Source organism: Protopterus annectens, chromosome 4.part0, assembly GCF_019279795.1.
Source record: "Protopterus annectens isolate FY-2018-M chromosome 4.part0, PAN1.0, whole genome shotgun sequence".
Taxonomy (NCBI): Eukaryota; Metazoa; Chordata; order Ceratodontiformes; family Protopteridae; genus Protopterus; species Protopterus annectens.
The window spans coordinates 47,290,699-47,311,746 of record NC_056733.1 but is presented as its reverse complement, the minus strand read 5'-3'; the positions used below and the strand labels follow the sequence as shown (position 1 = coordinate 47,311,746).

At 37.3% G+C, this 21,048-nt stretch overlaps 1 protein-coding gene across 1 annotated transcript in view; it reads left to right on the top strand.

Annotated features, from left to right (window-relative positions):
* The window catches only part of RNF213 (ring finger protein 213), a gene marked incomplete in the record, with an annotated part of 2,890,576 nt that overhangs the window by 1,228,266 nt on the left and 1,641,262 nt on the right, over positions 1–21,048 (top strand). Inside the window, 1 exon segment of the mRNA XM_044069632.1 lies at positions 14,794–15,011. Within this exon segment, the coding sequence (XP_043925567.1) occupies positions 14,794–15,011 (218 nt within the window).

The window sequence follows — 21,048 nt, the reverse complement described above, 5'->3', positions numbered from 1 at the left end:
CTCAAGAAGACTCCAAAGAATTTTTCCTCAGGTAGACAGTAAATGTTGGAGATGTGATGGGGGAAGAAAGAGGTAATTGGGAACATTTTTTTTTTGGAGTGTAATGAGTTAGCGGGCTTTAAAGATTCCCTGCAGACTGTCAGAGATACTGGGTGAGCAATTTGGTGTAACTAAGGAAATTATTTTTTGAGCTATGAGAGAGAATTGGAATTGCATAGACATAGTAAGGCTGTGCTGAGTCTAATTATGGTGACTGCCAAAAAAGCAGTTACTAGAAAATGGAAATCAAAGACTTAAGCCAGCTTTACTAGAAGTAGTGAATCTAGTAACAGAGATAAAACAACTGGAATTGGGATCTTTAGAAAAAGATAGGAACAAATTACATAGAAAAAAATGGGAATTGTGAGAACAGTGCATGCAGAGGAGGAACAAGGTTTAAAAGAAGGCAGGATTTGAATGAGATATATAATGTCTGACTGAGAGTTACTGGATAGATTATAAGTGATGTATATTTGCAACTAAAATCATGTCAGTATGGTTTGTGATGTATAATGCTTGCAGCTAAAATTATGTCACTCATCATCTTCTTTCGGGTTTTCCCGTTAGGGGTCGCCACAGCGGATCATCAGTTTCCATTTCTTCCTGTCCTCTGCATCTTGCTCTGTCACACCAACCACCTGCATGTCCTCTCTCACCACATCCATAAACCTTATCTTAGGCCTTCCTCTTTTCCTGTTACCTGGTAGCTTCACCCTTAGCATCTTTTTTCCAATATACTCAGCATCCCTCCTCAGCACATGTCCAAACCAACATAATCTTGCCTCTCTGGCTTTGTCTCCAAACCTTCCAACCTGGGCTGACCCTCTAATATACTTATTCCTGATCATGTCCACCCTCGTCACACCCAGTGCAAATCTTAACATCTTTAACTCTGCCACATCCAGCTCTAACTCCTGCCTTTTTATCAGTGCCACTGTCTCCAACTCATATAACATAGCTGGTCTCACTACCCTCTTGTAGACCTTCCCTTTCACACTTACTGGTACTTGTCTGTCACAAATCACTCCTGACATTCTTCTCCACCCACTCCATCCTGCATGTACTCTTTTCTTCACCTCTCTTCCACACTCACCATTACTCTGAACTATTGATCCCAAATATTTAAACTCATCCACCTTTGTCACCTCTACTTCTTGCATCCTCACCATTCCTCTATCCTCCCTCACATTCACACACACATATTCTGTCTTAGTCCTGCTGACCTTCATTTCTCTCTTCTCTAGAGCATATCTCCATCTCTCCAGAGTCTCCTCCACCTGTTCCCTACTCTCACTACAGATCACAATGTCATCTGCAATCATCATAGTCCACGGGGACTCCTGTCTGATCTCGTCTGTCAACCTGTCCATCACCATTGCAAATAAGAAAGGGCTCAGAGCTGATCCTTGAGGTAATCCCACCTCCACCTTAAATGCATCCATCACGCCCACCGCAGACCTCACTGCTGTCGCACTACCCTCGTTCATATCCTGTACCACTCTTACATACTTCTCTGACACTCCCGACTTCCTCATACAATACCACAACTCCTCTCTAGGCACCCTGTCGTATGCTTTCTCTAAGTGTACAAAAACACAATGCAACTCCTTCGGACCTTCTCTGTACTTCTCCATCAACACTGTCAGAGCAAACATTGCATCTGTAGTTCTCTTTCCCAGCATGAAACCATGCTGCTGATCACTAATCTTCACGTCCCTTCTTAAAATTATGTCACTATGGTTTGTTTTTTACTTATATAAATGTAATTTAATAAAGATGTTTTTTCTTTAAAAAAGTGAACCTGGATAGGCTGAAGTAATTTTTTCCTTGTACTTTTGAAGGCCATTTTTACCTGTATAAGGTTTGTTTTTCCTGTCTGAAATGACAGTCATCTTTACTTGATCAACATTTATTTTCTTCTAGCTGGGTGTGTTTGGAGTAGAGGGATAAATCCCTAACTGTGACCCAGGCATGGGGTGGAAGAGCATGCCTATACACAAGGGAAATGGGTAGATTGAGAAGATTGAGATTGTCTAGTGCACAGGCCCTTACTTGTGGGACAGCAATACAAAGGATGACCCAAGGACAAGCATTTGATCATCAGGCTGTGCATGTTGTAGCCCTAACCACTGATGCATTGGAGCATGCTCTCACATGGGGAAGGCTTGCTAGCTGTTGCGATGATGTTTTCTTGACTAGTTCCCAGGTGAGAGGTTAGAGGAATATTAAGTACTCCTGCTTCTGCTTGGGAATATCCTGGCAAAAGAGGAGTATTTAGTATGCTTTCTTTGCTAGGATACTGCCAAGGCTACTTGTATGATGGCATCCCCTGACTCTCTCTCACTCTCATTGGGGAGTATCAGGTAGAATAGAAAAAATTTGTCTGGCTGATGGGGGAAATTTGATGGTCAGCAAACACTGCAGCAAAAATAGAAATGATTGGTGTTTCTCAGTCACCTTTAGTAGATACACTAGCAGTCTTCCATACTGCTGTATACTCTGATCATGACCACAGACATAAAATGTGCAAGTGAGCACCCTCCTGTACAAAACAAGATCTGGTAACCCCAAACCACCCAGAAACTGAAGCAAAGTTAATTTTTCAGTGGTCACTCTAGCGTTTTCTTTCTGCCAAAAAACATATTATATTGAAAACACATTTAGGTTTGTAACAGCCAGGGTAGATTGAAAGCATGTAAACAACATAAAAAAATCTTAATTGCCTGATATCATTGATAATTGCCTCTAACGGTTAGAGTCTACCCTTTAGTTACCACTTTATGTATTATTTCAGTGGGCTTCCCTAAAGTCATCACTTTTCTAATCCCCCAACTATTTAACACACTGATCCCTCCTTTAGAAAGGATACATAAATGTCTCCCATTCTGATTTGGGCTCCTATCACATAGTCGAACTTTTTCAAGTTCGAACCTCATATGTTTGAGACCATAAGTTCGAATTTGTAAAAGTTTGAGAGTTTGAATGGAAATCTCCATAAGCGGATGTTTCCATTTTGTTCAATGGGGTGCGATCTCGGAGTTGGTATATTTAAGTAGCGGAGGGTGTGGGAGGCACAGCACACCCCCAGTGGGGGGTGCAGGGGGCCTGCCCCCCTATTTAAAACAGTTTATTTTGTTTTCTGTTTTTTTTTTTTTTTTTATCCGTAGTCGAAGTTTTGTAACTTCGAACATAATGGTTCGAACATTGCGTGTTCGGAGTTATAAGACTTAGACTATGTGATATAGACCCTTCTGATTTTGCTTCCATCATTTTAATTTGTATCCCTCATTGATTTAGCAACCACCTTTCCTAACACCTGAGCACATTACATTGTATTTCCTGTACTTTAGCATCTGAGCCAGTTGTGTATATCTAATTATTGATAGATGTATTGTAGTCTCTCCTGAAGTTTTTTTTTTTTTTTCGGAGCAAAACGTTTTGTAAATTTTCATATGTAGTTTATATTTCCCCTGTACTAATGTAGTAATGCTGTAATTGACTTACTGCTATTACTGCAACTAATCTATTCTTTTTCTTAATTGTCTTAGTTCTGGTGGCTTTGGTTGAGGTTGAAGAGGGTCTTTGGACCGGTCACTTACCTTCTTAACAAAACACAAGTTAAATAAACAAAGAAACACTCCTACCCACTCGCAAGTTTAGGAGGCAATGGTCTTTTTGCTTGCACTGATTTTATAACCAGAATATTTACTGTACATCCTTAATCCTTTTAATGACTTAAGGAAATCTGTCTCTGGATCTGACGAGTAACTGTCATCAGCAGTTAGTTTTACATCATAGCCTTCTACAGATAACATTTTACACTCAACCTTCAGACCCACTCTTCTAAAGGCTCAACATGTAAAGTGAAATGGGGGGCAAAAGGCACCCAGAAGAGTTTTTTTCTTTTCATCTAAAACTTTTCAGAAAGGCAGCCACTGACTTTCACTGTCGTACTTTACTCCTCATAAATTGAATAAAATGCATAGTGCCCTGGCAACCTAGATTTTTCTCAAAACATGAAAGAAAATCCCCTGTATATCCTGTGTTTAACATCAACATCATCACAGGCCTTCCACACTAAATTCTGCACTCTGTAATAATAAATTTGTCTCCGTTATATGTATCAAATTCTTTATATCCTATAAAGAAGCACCAGGAATCCTTGTAGATCAAAACTGGCTTCAAGCCTTTTAGCCTGTCTCCTGCTAAAGCCATAAAAAAACACTTGCAATAGGCTATAAAATGCCAAGGATATAGCATCCTTCCCTTTTCTTGCACAAAACAGAACACACCAACTAGGGTTTCCCTGGATATTGTAATACAGTTCTAAAAAGCTGAGAGTTTATAGAAAAATAGTACACTTTCATCTCTTAAAATTATTTTTGGAAACAACCAAGGCCTGCATATTTCTCTGATGGTGGTTTCCAAAACACCCCCTTGCACTTCCTTATGAGGAATGGAGCCCATTAGATCATCTCCATAGTCAGAGATCAGCTGGGGTGAGAGAAGGCTATCCAGAAAAGCCACAATTTTGACTCCTTCCCCCAAAAATGTAAAGCAAACAGTTTGGACTAATTTTTGATAAACTCCCCTTTACACCTCCAAAATCTCTCTTGTACTGAAGCCTAATAGCTCTGTCTAATCATTTTCAAGTTTATTTGAGTCTTTCTCCCTTCAGGTAGTACAATCTCATTGCTAAAGCCCTTTGTAGATTTCTCTTGCATCCATATGTCACAGCCCTCTTATAATTTTTAAGACTTCCCAACATTGTAGATTTCCTTTACCTCTAAATATCATTAGCCTTTTGCATCACAATCCCTCTCATACATTCTTTACAAGATTCCCAAAATTTTTTGTATTGATCAAGGAGTGTTTTTCTGAATTTTCCCACTGCCCCACTGTTCTTAAAAAAAAAAAAAAACAATGCATAAATTTGAATGCCATACAGGGGATGGTGCTAAATTGTCACTCTTTCTAAAAGCCTGAGTGCCATATTCCTAAGTTGGATTTGGAGAGGTATAACGCTTTTCTGTCAAATATAAATGTACACTGGATATAACTTTATTGGTTCTTTTTCATCTACCAATTCAGATGAACTCATAAAACTGCAAAAAAGAGAGGCTGCAATGAAGAAAAGGCTGCCTGACCATGAACCTTCTCAAGAAGATCTGATTAAAAAAATAGCATACTTAGAAAGCAGAGTTTGCAGTGAAAACGAGATTTTTTGCTGTATCAGTGAAACTGCAAGGAGCAGACTTTGTTCATTTTATGGAAGTGCAAATAAGCAACTGAACTGGTGTTCCACATCAGGAATTGTTCATTGAACGGGCACGTCATGTATGCTCCAAATATGGCCATAAGAAAGCAGCCAAGATGTAAATTAGTAAAGATACAAAAATACCAGCAGGATTTGCTTCTGACAAAATTGTGGAAGAATAAAATGTTTAAAACTGGAGACAGCAGAGTGCTTCTAGAAAATGAATTTTGCTTGTACAGTAGAAAGAATAGACGTTTATCCCAGCAGTTGGGGATATCAAGAGGCAGGTGTGAAATTCATGTTATTTATCTGCTGTCTTCAGACTTTTTTTTTTCCTGGAAGATCAAAGGCATTTTTAGATGCAGAGCAAGTTAAGGCAGAAAAAAAAGTTTAGCCAACAAGGAGTGAGCCATCAAACAGAAGTCAGCTGTGCTTCTCATTTTTATGAGAACAACAAAGCCCAAAGAGACTTTTCCAATGAAACGTTTTTCACTGTTCCAAAACATTCCAAAAAGAAAGTGCGTGAGTGATAGAAAGGAGATGTGTAGGAGAAGTACAGACTGGAGTTAGGAGATGAGAATGATCAGAAAGAAAAGCAGTAACACTGGGAAGTTATTGAATAGTGGGCCACTGTAAAGGATCAGTCCTATTAGTTAAAGGATTAAAAATGCAGAATGCATCTTTGAATGAGAAATGCGGGAATTTTGCTGACTGTGTTAAACTGGTGAGTGAACTGTAAAGCACTTACCTCATGTTATGTCCTTAATGTTTAGAAGGGCAGTGAAGGAATTGAGGTAACTGTAAGTAAAACAAGTTTTGTTCTTATTATTTGTTTAAACATTTTCATGATGCAAGTCACATACAATACTGTAAAACAGATTTATAAAGGGCTCAGTCAGAGGTATTTTATACGAGAGAGGGGGTAGTATTTTTACCAAGACTCAAGTAATGTGTTTTAGTTGCAATGTGTTCAGGCTTTACACTATAATAAAGCTATAAAGAAGGAGCTTAAAGTTAATATAATGCTGTGATCTTGAGCTGCTGGAGTGCGAGATATAAAAGTGTACTGATCAGATTATATGTAGCATTAAGACAATTTCCCTTGTTTTTACAGCATGAATGCCTATATTAATACTGTTGGTTTAAGCTACAGATAGGTATTTTTTAAACTCGTAGGCTTGGAAAATGACATGAAATGATGAAAACTTGTAGTCATTTTTTGCATTTTGATGAGCCATTAGCATTTTTCCATGAGCAAATGCTCACAGTGGGCATTCTCTTTGTCGATGATTTGAAACTGTATAGCTCATCAGATGAGGACCTGAGAGCACAACTGCAAGTTTTCAAAACTTTTTCAGATAATATAAGAATGTCATTTGGTCTTTATAAATGTGCAAACGCACCCTTTAAAGCAGGAAAACTGCAGCACCAAGAAAACATCAGTTTGGTACAAGAATGTAATATAAAAGAACTTGAGAAAGAGGAAGTGTATAAATATTTGGGAATTGATGAAGGATCAGCAATAAAACATGAACAAGTGTGAATAAAACTTAATAAGGAGTACTTCAGAAGACTTAAATTAATCCTGAAAACAACATTGACATCTAGGAACAAAATCCAAGCTATAAACCAATTTGCTCTTCCTGTCCTAACTTAGTTTTGGAGTGATTGACTGTCCCCAAAACGCGCTGTATAGATTAGATAGGAAAACAAGAAGGATGATTTTTGCTCACCAAATGATTTATAAAAAGTGCATACCAAGATTATATATTACCCATTCTGAAGGAGGGATGGGCCTTCTTGAAATTGATTACATGTGTAGATCTGCAATTGTGGGACACCACACATATCTGCTGACCTCACAAGACCCAAACGTAGTGAAAGTTTTGAAACTTGAGGAGAATAAATCTAACATGACTTCCTTGCTTAGGTTAGCAGAAGCATATCGGTGTCAAGCAGGAATGGAAATCATATCACAAGTAGATAAAAATCAGGCCGCAATTGAATGTGCCAAAAAGCAAAAAAAGAATATAAGGTGAAGGACCAGATGAGAAGGCAAGAAATGTGAAAAAGGCATAAATAGAGTTGCAAGTATATAAAACTTCTGGAAGAACCTCATGTTGATCAGGAACGAACAACGGGATGGTTAAGGATAGGTGAATTTAAACCAAGATATGAAAGGCTAATAATGGCAGCCCAAGATAGTGGGCTACAAACACGGTTTACAAAGTCTATTGAACATGTGGGAGAAACAGACAAATGTAGGTTTTGTAAAACAGAACTGGAAACAGTTGCACACCTTGTTGCTGGTTGCGACATACTAATGGCAGAAGTACTGTATACTGAAAGGCATAATAATGTGGCAAGACTGTTGTACTGGGGATTGTGCAAACATTATGGTATTGAAGTGGCTAAAAAACACTGGAAATATGACCCCCCCCTCCCCAAAGCATCATAGAAAATGATGAAGTCTACATCACATGGGATCCACCATTATCTGCAGTTCAAAATAAAGATGCTAGAAAACCAGACATAGTGGTCCAGGAAAAGAAGACAAAAGTAGCATTGATCATTGAAATCGCCACACCCAGTAACTACAGTGTCCAGTGTACAGAGAAACACAAAGTCATAAAATATCAGGATTTGCAAGCAGAAACGAGATGTGGAAGAAAAATACCCAGATAGTTCCAACAGTAGTAAGAGCAACGGGTCTTTTAAAAAAAGAGTCTACAATCCAATTTAAATCCTCACAGCAAGAGGTTCTCCTGTTCGATTCACGGCTGGAGCGCCTTCTGTGTGGAGTTTGCATGTCCTCCCCGCGGTCGAGTGGCCTCCGAAAGACATGCGTAAATGGGCGTGCCTTCGCTGAAGGTTGGGAGTCGGGTTGGCAACTCGGCACCATAAAAGAAGCCACTACATAAGAGATCAGCCTAACTGACATTAATGTGTGCATTTAAGCTAAAAGTTAGAAATATATATATTTTCAAAAGAACGTAGAACTAAGCTAACATGGGAATGGAGAAAGGAGAATTTACAAATAGGGATGACTGTAAATAGGGAGTGTAGAAAACAGTGAAGAGGGGGCTGGAATTTACTGCAGAAAATTAGCAAAGGAACTAAGGTACTGGGAACAAATACCTAGAAAGGTAACAAAGTTGGAATGGGCTAAGCAGAGGTTTGGACTGCAGGTTAGAGACAGCCTTCACTACGATTGATTGATAGAGTATAAGCAATGAGAAAGATAAGATAGAGAGTGCTAAGTGAAAGACAGACCAGCTCTGGTAGGGTTTTAGTTGAGTCCAGATCAGAAGCTACTGTTAAAACAAATAATTAGAAGGGCATATAATGCACAATAACTGTAAGAACCAAACAGAGGAGGGTAGAAAAGATTGAGAAGAGAGTTTGGAAAGGCATTTTATAGAGGAACAGTGGAAGGACTTCTCTGTGGATCCCAAGTATTCAACAAAGTCTAGAAGGCTCAGAATGTAGGGTCTATATCACATTATCAAATTTCCAAAATATTGAACACCATAAGCTCAAACTTGGAAGTTCGAAATGTGATATAATCGAAACTCAGAACAGCGAATTTTTTCCCTGGGAAAAAATTTGCTGTTCCAAGAAATACACACACAACACAAGCACACCAAAAACCTATGTCTAATGTGGGGGGCTTCACCCCCCACACCCCCCGACATGGAGGGCTGTGCCCCCCACATCCCCCTACTTAAATATACCAACTCTGGGATCGCACCATAGTGGAGGAAATAGAGAAGCCGCTGAACGGACCACCGAATTCTTGCCCTGGGTAAGAATTCGATATTCCGTGACTTCGATATTGTCAGCGTTTGTGGTTTTGTGTTCGATGTAATGCCGTTCGGTATTTTTAGCTTTCATGGTTAAGATATACCCCCTAGAATGTATCCTTGGAAGTATTTGTGTATGTATTTTATACTACAAGCAGACTAGAGTGCATTTTTCTTCAGTTAGATAGTAAATGCTTGAGGTGTGATGGGAAAGCAATAGGTAAACAGAAATGTGCTTTTGTGGAATGTATAGTTGACAGATTGTAAAAATCCCTTTTAGACTACTTTGTCAGAAATCATTGTAACTATGGAAATGATTTTTTTGCGCTTTGACATAGATCTTAACTGCCTCAACATAGTAACATTTTATTAAATTTAATATTGTTGGCTGCCAAAAAAAGACCATTGCTAGAAAGTGAACAAAATCTAAACCACCAGTTAATATTGTAAGAGAGAAAAAGAACTGTAGGTAGAATAGGGAGTGGGCAAATTATACAGAAATGGAATTTATGGGAACAGTACATTCAGAATAATATTCAGGAGGAGGAATAAGGTTTAAGGGATGGCAGCAAATGAGAAATTTTTGTTATGATGGAGTAAATTGTTAAAAAGCAAATGAGTTTACTACATGAAAATAATAAATACATTCTTATAAATAATGAATTACTATGCTTTGTATTCTTTTCTGTTAATATGTATGGTTCTAGGGACACCAGAGTCAGAACCATAGCTGGCTCATTTAGCACCCTTTGCTACTCTCTCCAATATGATGCCCCTCAACACAAAGTTGATCACTTATCTGGCACTGTTCCCTCCTGTAAGGAGCAGTGCCAGGTCCTAAAGCCATATGCTTCACTTCCTAATGTGAGAGCTCTGCCACCTAACCTGTGCCCTCATGTCCTTTATGCTTATTGCTGTTGTGCTGTACATGAGAACAACAAAAAAGTAACCAAAAATACAAAAATTAGAAAATGTTGGTTTTCTAAAAATAGCAGACTGATACACACACTGCGAAAAAAAATCTTTAAAAAAATCTCAATTTCTAAGCAGAGAATTCTCATTTCAGAATGCTCATATGTGAACCTAAGAAAATCAGTAGAACTACTTAACTTATGAAAAACTGATGTAATTGTTCTAAACTACCTGCCCTATCATAAAACTATCATCTTGGTACCTAAAACATTGAGTAAATTCGCTGTTAAATACAAAAATGTTTTCCCACTCAATAAGCAGTAAATTGGCATAAAAAGATGCCTCGACTGCCCCCGTGGCAACACCTGTCTTTTGTTTGAAGTACATACAATCATATGATTCATATATCATAAGATAAATAAGCTCATGTCATAAGAGTCATACAAGATCTAGGGGTATTAAAAAATAATAATTTAAAAAGAATGACATTACAAAATTAACACACCAGTGGAGCTTGTGACCATAGGAGAACAAGAAGCAGTAGGCCGTAGTGACTGTACTATTCCCATAAAGGTCTGTAGGAATCGGTTACCTTGTCTACCCCCAGTACCACATCCTTTTCTCTTTGAATTTCTACACCCCCCCCCCACATCCAGTTATTCCTTAAATACAAGCTATGTTGTTAACTTATTCCTTCACAAAACTGAAGAACATTGAAGAACCACAATTAAGAATGATGCATTTAAACTTTTTCTTTGGAGGGTATATATATCCCAATTTAAAAGGCAATAATAATCATAAGGGATTATCCCTTTCCCAGGCTGTGTCCAACTCACCTTTCATCTCAGATTTACTTAATTTCCAGTTTGGGGGTGGTTCAAGGAGTGTTCACTACTTTCTAATAATTTCATTGACTTCTTCACCTTCCAGATACAAAACATACAGCCATAACACACATTTATTGATGTATCAAATACAACTTTAAAAAAAAAAAAAAAAAGATAAAATGCCACCAAGACCTCCGATCCAAGAAGTTAGCAAATTTAATGAAACACTTAGAGCCTCAGCTTACACAGCCTTCCAAGAGTAAAAACTCTACAAAATACTGTTTGCTTATATACAGCATATTGCACAAAACAATTAAGCATGCAATTCAAATCACATACTTCCAATTACATTCTTTAAGTCCCTGAGGTTCCAAAGTACCATAATTTAAAATCAGCAGGGTTTCTTTTTTTAAGAGTTTGTTTTTTAAAGACACACATTCACCAATGCCAACTTGCAATTTTTCCAAGACACAACCCCTAAGAGAATCAGGGTTAGAGTTGTGTGTTATGTCACCAATATGTTCCTGCAACTGGACTTTAAAACTCTTATAAGTTTCCCCTATGTAAAACTTCTTACATCCACATCTCAGCACATACACTAACCCCTCCGTGTTACAACTGTATTCATGCCTAGCTGTAAACTTGATGCCATTAATATAGGGAAAAGAGCTTACTACATATTGGCAGATGGAACAGTGCCTGTATTTATGCTTAAGCTCTGACTGACATTACCATCTGGTAAACAAAATTGGTTATATACCAGAATGTCAGACACATTCCTAGCTCCTTCATATGCAATACTCACAAAATCAGGTAGTATACAGTTCAAATTTTTATCCCTTAGGAACATAGGCCACAAGCTGCATGCTTTTTTAACTATTTCCTCAGTTATAACATTATAAGTTGTCACTAAGAAAACTTTATTCTGCTCTCCATTGTTCACAGTTGTATTGGTAGATTTATTTCCACCAATACAAACATTATATTTTCCACTAACACGGACGTAATGAGAATCTCCCTGAGAGTTAATAGAATGCCTCATGTCCGTAATTTTTTGTTTAGCTTCCCTGACCAGCTGGACATCATAGCCTCTTCTAATAAACATTGTTTCTGCTTCAGCTATCTCTAAATCAAAGCTCATATCAAGGCTACATAGCCTATGAATTCGTAAGAATTCATCGTAGGGCAGTACCTTGACCAAATGTTTGGGGTGACAACTATTCCCATATAAAAATACATTTCTCTGTTCAAATTTCCTATGGAGACTAGTAGTAAATCCATCTAGGCTTATATCCAAAAAATTCACTTGTGGGCCAAGCTGTGTACCATCAAAGCTTAAGCCCATAGTATTAGCTTGTAAGTCATTAACTAACCCAAAGGCCTCTGTCTGGCTTCCTTGAGATAAAATAATAAGATCATCATAAATCTAAAATATAAAATAACTTTTGATCTAAAAAAAAATCATGTCTATAAATAAATTCATCAAGTTTAGCCATGACTAAATTGGCATACATGGAGGCCTTTAGGACTACTAATTGTTACATATATGTATCTCGCATCATTCCTCTCCATAAAGTAGGTAATTCTTATGAATTCTCCAACTACCGACCTATTGCCATCCTTTGCCCCTTATCCAAAATTCTTGAGAAATGCATCCACTTGCAAGTGATGACATTTCTTAACACACACAATCTACTATCTACCGCACAACACGGTTTCCGTCCACATCACAGCACTACCACAGCCCTTTTATCTTTCACTAATTATATAAACCTTCACAGGAATGATAACAAATATGTATCAGCCATTTTCCTAGACCTCTCAAAGCATTTGATATGGTCTCCCACTCCATTCTACTAGACTCACTAACATCATTATCCTTCACCTCCTCTACTATGGCCTGGTTCAGAAGCTACTTGTCTGACAGGCAACAATCAGTCCAGTGGAAAGGAACTCTGTCTACACAACTTCCAGCCACCATAGGTGTCCCACAGGGCTCTATACTGGGCCCGCTGTTGTTCTCTATTTTCACAAATAACCTCAAATGCTCTACACAATATGCCACACTCATACAATATGCAAATGATTCAACTCTGATCTGCTCCGCCTCATCTCCCACCACCCTACGTACACTCACTCAAGATACCTTTATCTCAGTAGAAAATGGATATCTGGAATCCAACTAATTCTAAATCCCAAAAAGACAAAACTGCTACTATTTACCCCTAATAGATCAAAAAAAACCTCTCCTTTACCATAACCTCTAATGACGGCACCACCATCTCCCCTTCTAACCACACCAAACTTCTGGGCATTGAAATAGACAATAATCTCCACTTTGATGTTCACATCTCACATACCATAAAACTAGTACACAAAAAACTAGGCTCCCTATACAGGCATAAGTCCTTTCTCTCACAAAAAGCAAGAGTCACTCTTGCACAAAGCCACCTCCTCTCAACTCTATTATACGCAGCACCAATCTTTACCCAAATCAGACAATGTGACCTAGACAAACTAGAATCATGCTACAATAAAATAGCCAAGTTTGCTACCAACTCGACCTACAGAACCCATCACTGTGCTGCACTAAAAGAACTAAAATGGCTTGAGCTACCACAGCTACTTAACTATCACCAGCTGGGCACAGCCTACAATATTCTCAAATATCCTGAAAAAACCCCCTCATTATCCAACCTACTTACTATCTATACTACAAACCGATACCTAAGATCCAGTGAAAAATCTCTCCTCTCCATCACCAAGGCTAACAATAATGCAGGGAAAGCGCTCTACTCCCACACTGTTGCCAGAAATTGGAACTCTCTTCCCCTATCTGTGTCCACTGCCCCCTCCACATCCATATTCAAAAACTCCCTCAAATCGCACCTTCTTAGTACATGGTTATGCCCTTGTATCACATAACCCTACCCATACTACTATTAACTCCCCAAATTCCTCTCTGATCACATGCTGGAGCTCTGATCCCCTGTATGCTTGGTCATCTGAAAGGGTACTTTTAACTGTAGAATCTTACTTGATATATTTTCTTTTCTTACCAAAGTATGACTGACATTGTCTTTTTACCCATGTTCTATATCTTTTACCTGGAGTGTTTTTATTAATTCTTGTTATATTACTATGCTCAGCATACATGATGTAACCTGTTTTGTGTATTATGCTGGATGTACTGTATTTGTATAACTTGATGTTGGAGCTTTTCTCCCCGGGCCTCCGCTGAAAATGGACCTGGTCCAGTCAGAATTTCCCGGTTAACAAATGTAAAATAAATAAATAAAAATAAATAAATGTCAAAGCAATATTCTCATATAGCAGAAGAGATTACTAATGAGGCTGTTTGAGGCAGGACAGGTAGTCTACTGTTTAATTAAATGCTAAATTAATTTGCTAGTTACTCTGGATATTTTTCCACTGGAGTGCTCAAAGTATGTTGTTTGACTTAGCAGTGGTCTGGGTTCCAGAAACTGAAACTCTCACTCAGTGCTGCTTGCCTTTATAAAGCAGTAGCTCCTAGTTGCCTCAGTCTGCAATTGCAGGAAATCTTTAGTTAGGTAGTCATCTCTGCAGAAAGTTTAGGCTGATTTTGATGCCAGTGGAGCAGGTAGAAAATGATACTTAAACTCTGGTGGGTTCCTCACTAAGCTGAGTTTTATAGACAGTGCTCCTCAGAACTTGTTTATGTAGGAATTTGTATACTGATTCTAGGGATTTCTTGCACCGACTGTAGAGTTAAGAAGGAAACTGCAGTGTTTAAATGTAGCTTTCAGTACATATTAATGAATGGTGTTCTTTACTACCAGCAAGTTTTTGATCTTATATAAGACTTGATTATTCTCTGTTAGCAGAAATTATAAACCCTTGAGATGATTTAGAGCATATGTATTTAAGTATAATTCTGCAACTTGAGCATTTACATTTATTTTCTTCACATCAGACATTAACGAACTAAAGGTGTTCGTGGACTTGGCATCAATATCTGCTGGTGAAAATGACTTGGATGTGGATAGAGTGGCTTGCTTCCATGATGCAGTGCTAGGCTACTCGTCATTATTGTATGAGCTAAGCTCAAAGGCTGGCTTTAAAGAATTCATGAAATGTCTGCAGAAGCTTTGGAAGGCTTTGGACAGTGATCGGAATCTTCCAAAGAAACTGGTAATATAGCTGTTTAGTTTCATAATGTCTTGATTAAAGTTTACTTTGTTAATGTCCTTATCTCTAGTAGTACTTTTCTCTTCTCTTCTGTGTTTTATTTTTGTTCCCATGTAGAATGACAGATGATGGCATTTTTAAAGTGTGGTAGAGGTTAGGAGTTTTACAGTTACATTTGCTGAGTAAACGGGAGAGTTGAGAGTGTTTTGCTTCTAGCCATTTTTTTTCCGCACACATCTGTCTACAATGTGTAGATGTAATGCCTGTATTTTGTTGTTTGCCATTGTTCTCCATTTTTTTTTCTCATTTGGGGTGCCTTCTGTGCCGAGGCTACATGTTAACCCTGTGTCTGTATGGGTTTTTTGCTCTGTGTTCTGGTTTCTTTTACAATCCCAGTGATGTGAACAAACTTGAATTGATTAACCAAGAGCATTCTAACCAGGAGTCTATCCTTTTCTCATGCCTGTTAGAAGGTCCTATTAACCATTCTTCAGCAAGTAGAGAATTCTGTTAACCATTCTACAATAAATAGAAGTTTCCGTTAACCATTCAACAAGTAAAGGGTTCCATTAACCATTCAACAAATAGAAGGTCCTAGTAACCATTCTACAACAAATAGAGGGTTTTAGTAACTGTTCTACAACAAATAGTAGGTTCTGTTAAGCTTTCTACAACAAGTAACACTTTGATGTTTTTCTCCTTATCGTCTGTGGCACATGATGGGTGGGTTATGGTTGGATTCACTCAGTCAAGTTTTGAGTGTTTGCTCTCCTGGGCAGTTTTCATGATCTAATTATGGTCATGGATATATCCTACCATAACCCACCACCGTTATGTTTTATTGCCTGGTTGGCATCTAGTTCCCATTGTTTATACATAGTTCAGAGAACTATGAAAGAGTAGCTTTCACCAACACAGACATTCTTTGTTCAAAGTGTTGTGTACTGCTCAAATGATGAGGAATGTCCCTTCTGTTTTCTGGAATTTAAGTACGTGATGTCTTAAATTTCTGTTTACATGGCTAGCAAAAATAATTTTATTTTATTTGAAGTCTGCAGTTGCTTGTAACAAGCTGTGGCTCTCATGTGTCTCCTTATAGCACTCTATCCCATGCATTTGCTTCAGTGGGGGGTTAACTGTGCAGTCTTCTAGCTTATAATTCTGTCAGAATTTGATAACATCTCTTTTTTTTAATACCTTTATTGAATTATCACTTGTGACATAGACATTTACATTGATATAAAAGTAATCAAACTGTATTAACAAGTTCACATTTATAAACATTATACTTCACATATATTGCTATATATCAAATAATCTAAGCAACATTACATAAATTATTCAGTTCCTGCCCTCTTTTTGAAACAAGAAACACCTTTATTAAACCATCACTTATGATATAGGCAATCATACAGTTATATAACTAAAAACAAACCACACCGACACAATCCTAGTTGCAAACATTTTACATCATAAACCATATTGACGCACTCTCACTTGCAAACATTATATGTCACTTACAATCTACCCAGTCATTTTCAGTCAAACATTATTTACTCTAAGTCCTGCCTTCTTTTAAACCTCACTCCTCCCTTGTATGTATTGTTCCCCCAATTCCCAATTTTTCCTATGTAGTTTGCTCCTATCCTTTTATAAAGATCTCAGTTCCAATTTTTATCTCTGTTACTGTACTCACTACTTCTAATATATTTGGTTTAGATTTTGATTTCCATTTTCTAGTAATTGCTTTTTTGGCAGCCACCATAATTAGACACAGCTAGGCCTTATCATGTCTAGGCAATTCCAATTCTGTATCATAGCTCAGAAAAATCATCTCCCTCGTCACATCAATCTGCCCACCCAACATCTCTGACAGTGCTTCCTGCAGGGAATCAAGTCTACAAACTCACCTTACTCCCAGAAAATGTGTTCCCAATTACGTCTTTCTTCCCAGTCACACCTCCAACATTTGCTGTCTGCCTGAGGAAAAATTCTCTGGAGTCTACTTTCGGTATAAAAATATCTATGTAAAAATTTCCCAGCAAAAATCCTAAATCGTCTAGATTTTGTTGGATGTTTGGGAGACATACATATATTCTCCTATTGTTTCTTTGTGAATTGCTTATCCAGTGTCTTTTCCCAATCCTTTCTATCCTCCGCTAATTGATTCTTATAGTTATCATGCAATAATTTGTATGCTGTACTAATTATTCCTTTTTTAGTGGCAGCTACTGTTCTAGATGCAACTAAAAACTCTGCCAGTACTGGTCTTTCATTTAGGACCTTTCTATTTCTTTCTCTTTGCCTATACTCTCATGTCAGTCCTTCTTGGGGAAGACGCACACTAACCTGCAATCCAAGTACATTCTTGGCATCTTCCCATTCTATAATCTCTCCCTCACTAGTTATTTGCTCCCAATACCTTGGTTTCTTTGCCAGTTTTCCCCAATAAATTCCAGCCCCCTTCTTGGATATTGTCTATATCTGTAATTGGAGCCACCCCTGCAGGCAGAATCTCCTTTCTCCATTCATGTGTTGGCTTAGTTCTTGTAATACGTTCTGCTTCTTTATGGGTATAGTTTTCTGAATGAGTATTGTTATTCTCCTTAAAGGCCTGCATCCAAAATCCCAGTTTCTTCCTGTTTCTTGAGCTTCCTCCATATTTCATCATCATTACCACTTTCCACTTTGAATTATTGTTTTCTGCTCGTGTTATTTATACAAGGCTTAACTGTATAGCTCTGAAATACCCCTTCAAATTGGGTAATCCCAGTCTGCCCTGTTCTACTGGGAGAATCAGTTTATCCATTTTGACTCTTGCCATCTTCCCCCGATAAAGTCCTTCAGCTCTTTAATTTGCCATCAACAACTTCTCTGGTTGATAAAAATATGCCTGACCTATGTATAAGATTAAAGGGACTAAAAACATTTTAACTGCTTGTAACTTATTACTTATATCCATGTAACAAAACTTCCATTTTGTCAATTTTTGTGTTATCTTTTGTTTAGCCACGATGATTTTAGGAATTGCCTATTGTTTATGGAGGTGATCCTGAAAAATAACTATATGTTTTTTCAGGGTGAATTTTTTAAGCAAAACAAAGGAGTGGCCATGGGGGCCAAATGTGCCCCCACATATGCCAATATAGTTTTAAACTGGTGGGAGAAATTGTATGTGATTCATAGCCCCTTTTCTGGTTGTTGGTCCTTATACAAAAGATTTTTAGATGATATTTGTATTTTTTGGACTGATGCCCAAGACAAATTTTTTGAATTATCTTAAAGGGACAACTAATTTTTTAGATTTTACTTATGATTTTAATCAAAATCAGTTGATATATTTAGATATTTCTCTCAGTAAGGATAATTCAAGTTTTGCTTCTAAGATACACTGTAAAAACACTTTTTCTAATTCTTATTTACACTTTTATAGTGGACATCCTTATTTTCAGAAGAAGAATTTAGTTAAGGGACAATTGGTTAGGGTCAGCAGAATGACCTCCCATGATGATGAATTTTTATTGGAATGTGACAAAGTGCTCAACATGTTTAGTGGGAGAGCATATCCCAAACCATTACTGGATGAAGTTTTGGAAGTGGTTTTTCAGGGTAGGAAAGACAGGTTTGCTCCAATATTGGGGCAGGACACACCTCCTATAACAACAACCAGTGTAGTAAATAACACGTCTTATAATTGGGATCACGCATATATTTTAGATTATTCAGGTGATTCGGGGGTGATTAAAGATGTTATCAGTAGAGAATGGGAAAGGTTTGTTCAAATTTCCGACCTGGGGTTAAATAAACAGCCATTAAAATTTATTTATCGTAAGGACTTAAATTTCAAACAACTTTTTGTGTTTGGCACATCCTGTCTTAAGAGTAATGGGTCTCGTAGGTATGGAACATACAAATGTGGTTTCTGTTCACAATGTTCAAACATTATTAACAAAGGCAATGTTTTTATTTCTGCAAGGAATAGACATATTGTTAATAACAGTTTTTCAAATTGTAATTCTTTTGGGGTTGTGTACATTGCTGTCTGCAATCAATATTCCTCCTTCTATGTGGGGAAAACTGAGAGAAAATTAAAGTGTCATATTTATGAACATTTATATGATGAACCAGCATAACAACAACGCATTGTATAGGCACACTTGTGTTTGTCCTCGGGCAAAATTTGTCTTTTTTGTTTTGGAAACTGTCCCCAAGGACATAAGAGGAGGTATGTGGGAGGCGAAGTTGGAATACAGGGAGTTGTTTTGGCAGATTATTTTGGAATCTACAAAACCCCCTGGTCTAAATGATTTTTTGTCTATTAAGCCTGTATTGAGATTAAGATCAGCAAAACTTTGATTTTTTAAGATGTATTTTATAAGCAAACCACCAGATGGCAGTATTACTATTATACCATTCATTATATATTATATTTTATATATATATTTCTTTTAGAGAATTTTGTCAAGGATTATATTATTGCTAGTGGTTTTTTAAAAAAAAACTTTTGTCAACAATTATTTAAGTACTATAAACAATTGGAGACAATTGTGCTTTATATATTTTAAAACAATGCAATGTGCCCCTTGGGTCTTTTCCACGGAATGTTAATTGTGAGTTTTTTAAGCAATAATTTTATTGGACAGGCAATTTTTTAGTTAAATAATAGGGTATATATTATGGTTGTTTTACAAGGTTGTTTGTATCTGAAGAAGATTTTGATCAAAAACGTATCAGCTTGGAAGCGTTAATTTTGGCTGTGACTCTCGCTGTGGATTTAATAAATATATTATATTTTCTTGGTGCGAGCCCTTATTTGGTGATTCCTGCGAATCTTTTTGCTGTTTATCTTTTGTTTAGTCTCTTGCCAAATATCTTTAGCTGCCTCAACAGAGTCATTATTCCTAAATACTTAATTTTATCATGTCCCCATAAGTATGGATATTGCTGCACCAATTTGTGTGTGGGTACATAATTTACCAGTATTGCATTTGTTTTAGCTTCATTAGTTTTGCATCCTGAAAAGATCTGAAACTGTCTCAGAATGTTTCACAACACTGTAATGCCTCTTTCTGATTTTGTCAGGTATAAAATAATATCATCTGCAAACAGAGCTAGCTGTTCATGAGTAACATACCAATTTATATCATTGAATTCCTGAGTTCCTTATTTTCTTTGCCAGTAGTTTTAAATATAATGCAAATAAGAAAGGGGAAAGAGGACACCCCTTCTTGGTTCCTCTGCTCAAGCAGAAATTATCAGAGAGGACACCACCCACTTTAATTTTTCCCTCTGTTCCCTCATATATCCTCCTAATCAACTTTGTACTTTTTTCAGGAAATGCAAATGCTTCCATTGCCCTGCTCATAAAGTCCCAGCTTACTCTATCAAATGCTTTCTCTGCATCAAGACCCATCAACAACAGTAGTATTTTATTACATTCTGATTCACTCTGGATTATCAGTGTCATGTTAATGTTGTCAAATGTTTGCCTCCCCTCCACAAAACCACATTGATCCATATATATCAATTTGGTATCAGTTTTGCCATTTTTTAGCCATTATAGACATGAACACTTTATACTCATGGTTTAGTATTGAAATGGGCCTGTATGAAGCTGGATCCGATGGATCTTTATCCTCTTTAGGTATTACAGCTGCCACTGCTTTCTTCCAGGATGTTGGTACTTCTCCTCCTCTTAAAATACTGTTACACAAAACCTTCCAGATCTTTATCAGTATTTTCCCTCCTAGCTTTCATACTTCCACAGGAACACCATCTATTCCTGTGGACTTTCCTGTAGATTGGCTATACATCACAATTTTTATCTCATCTCCTCCTACTATCTTAAGTGTTAGTAATTGAGCCTCATCTACCTCTAACATAGACATATTTAATTTTTCCGTAAACACTTACATTTGTATCTTTTCTTGATTTCCATATTTCTATGCTTTTTAGAGACTTTCATAGAATTTCTGAAATATTTCTAGTACCTCTATGGGTTTTGTTGTTACCTTCCTTGTTATAGGCTCCCTAAGCTTGG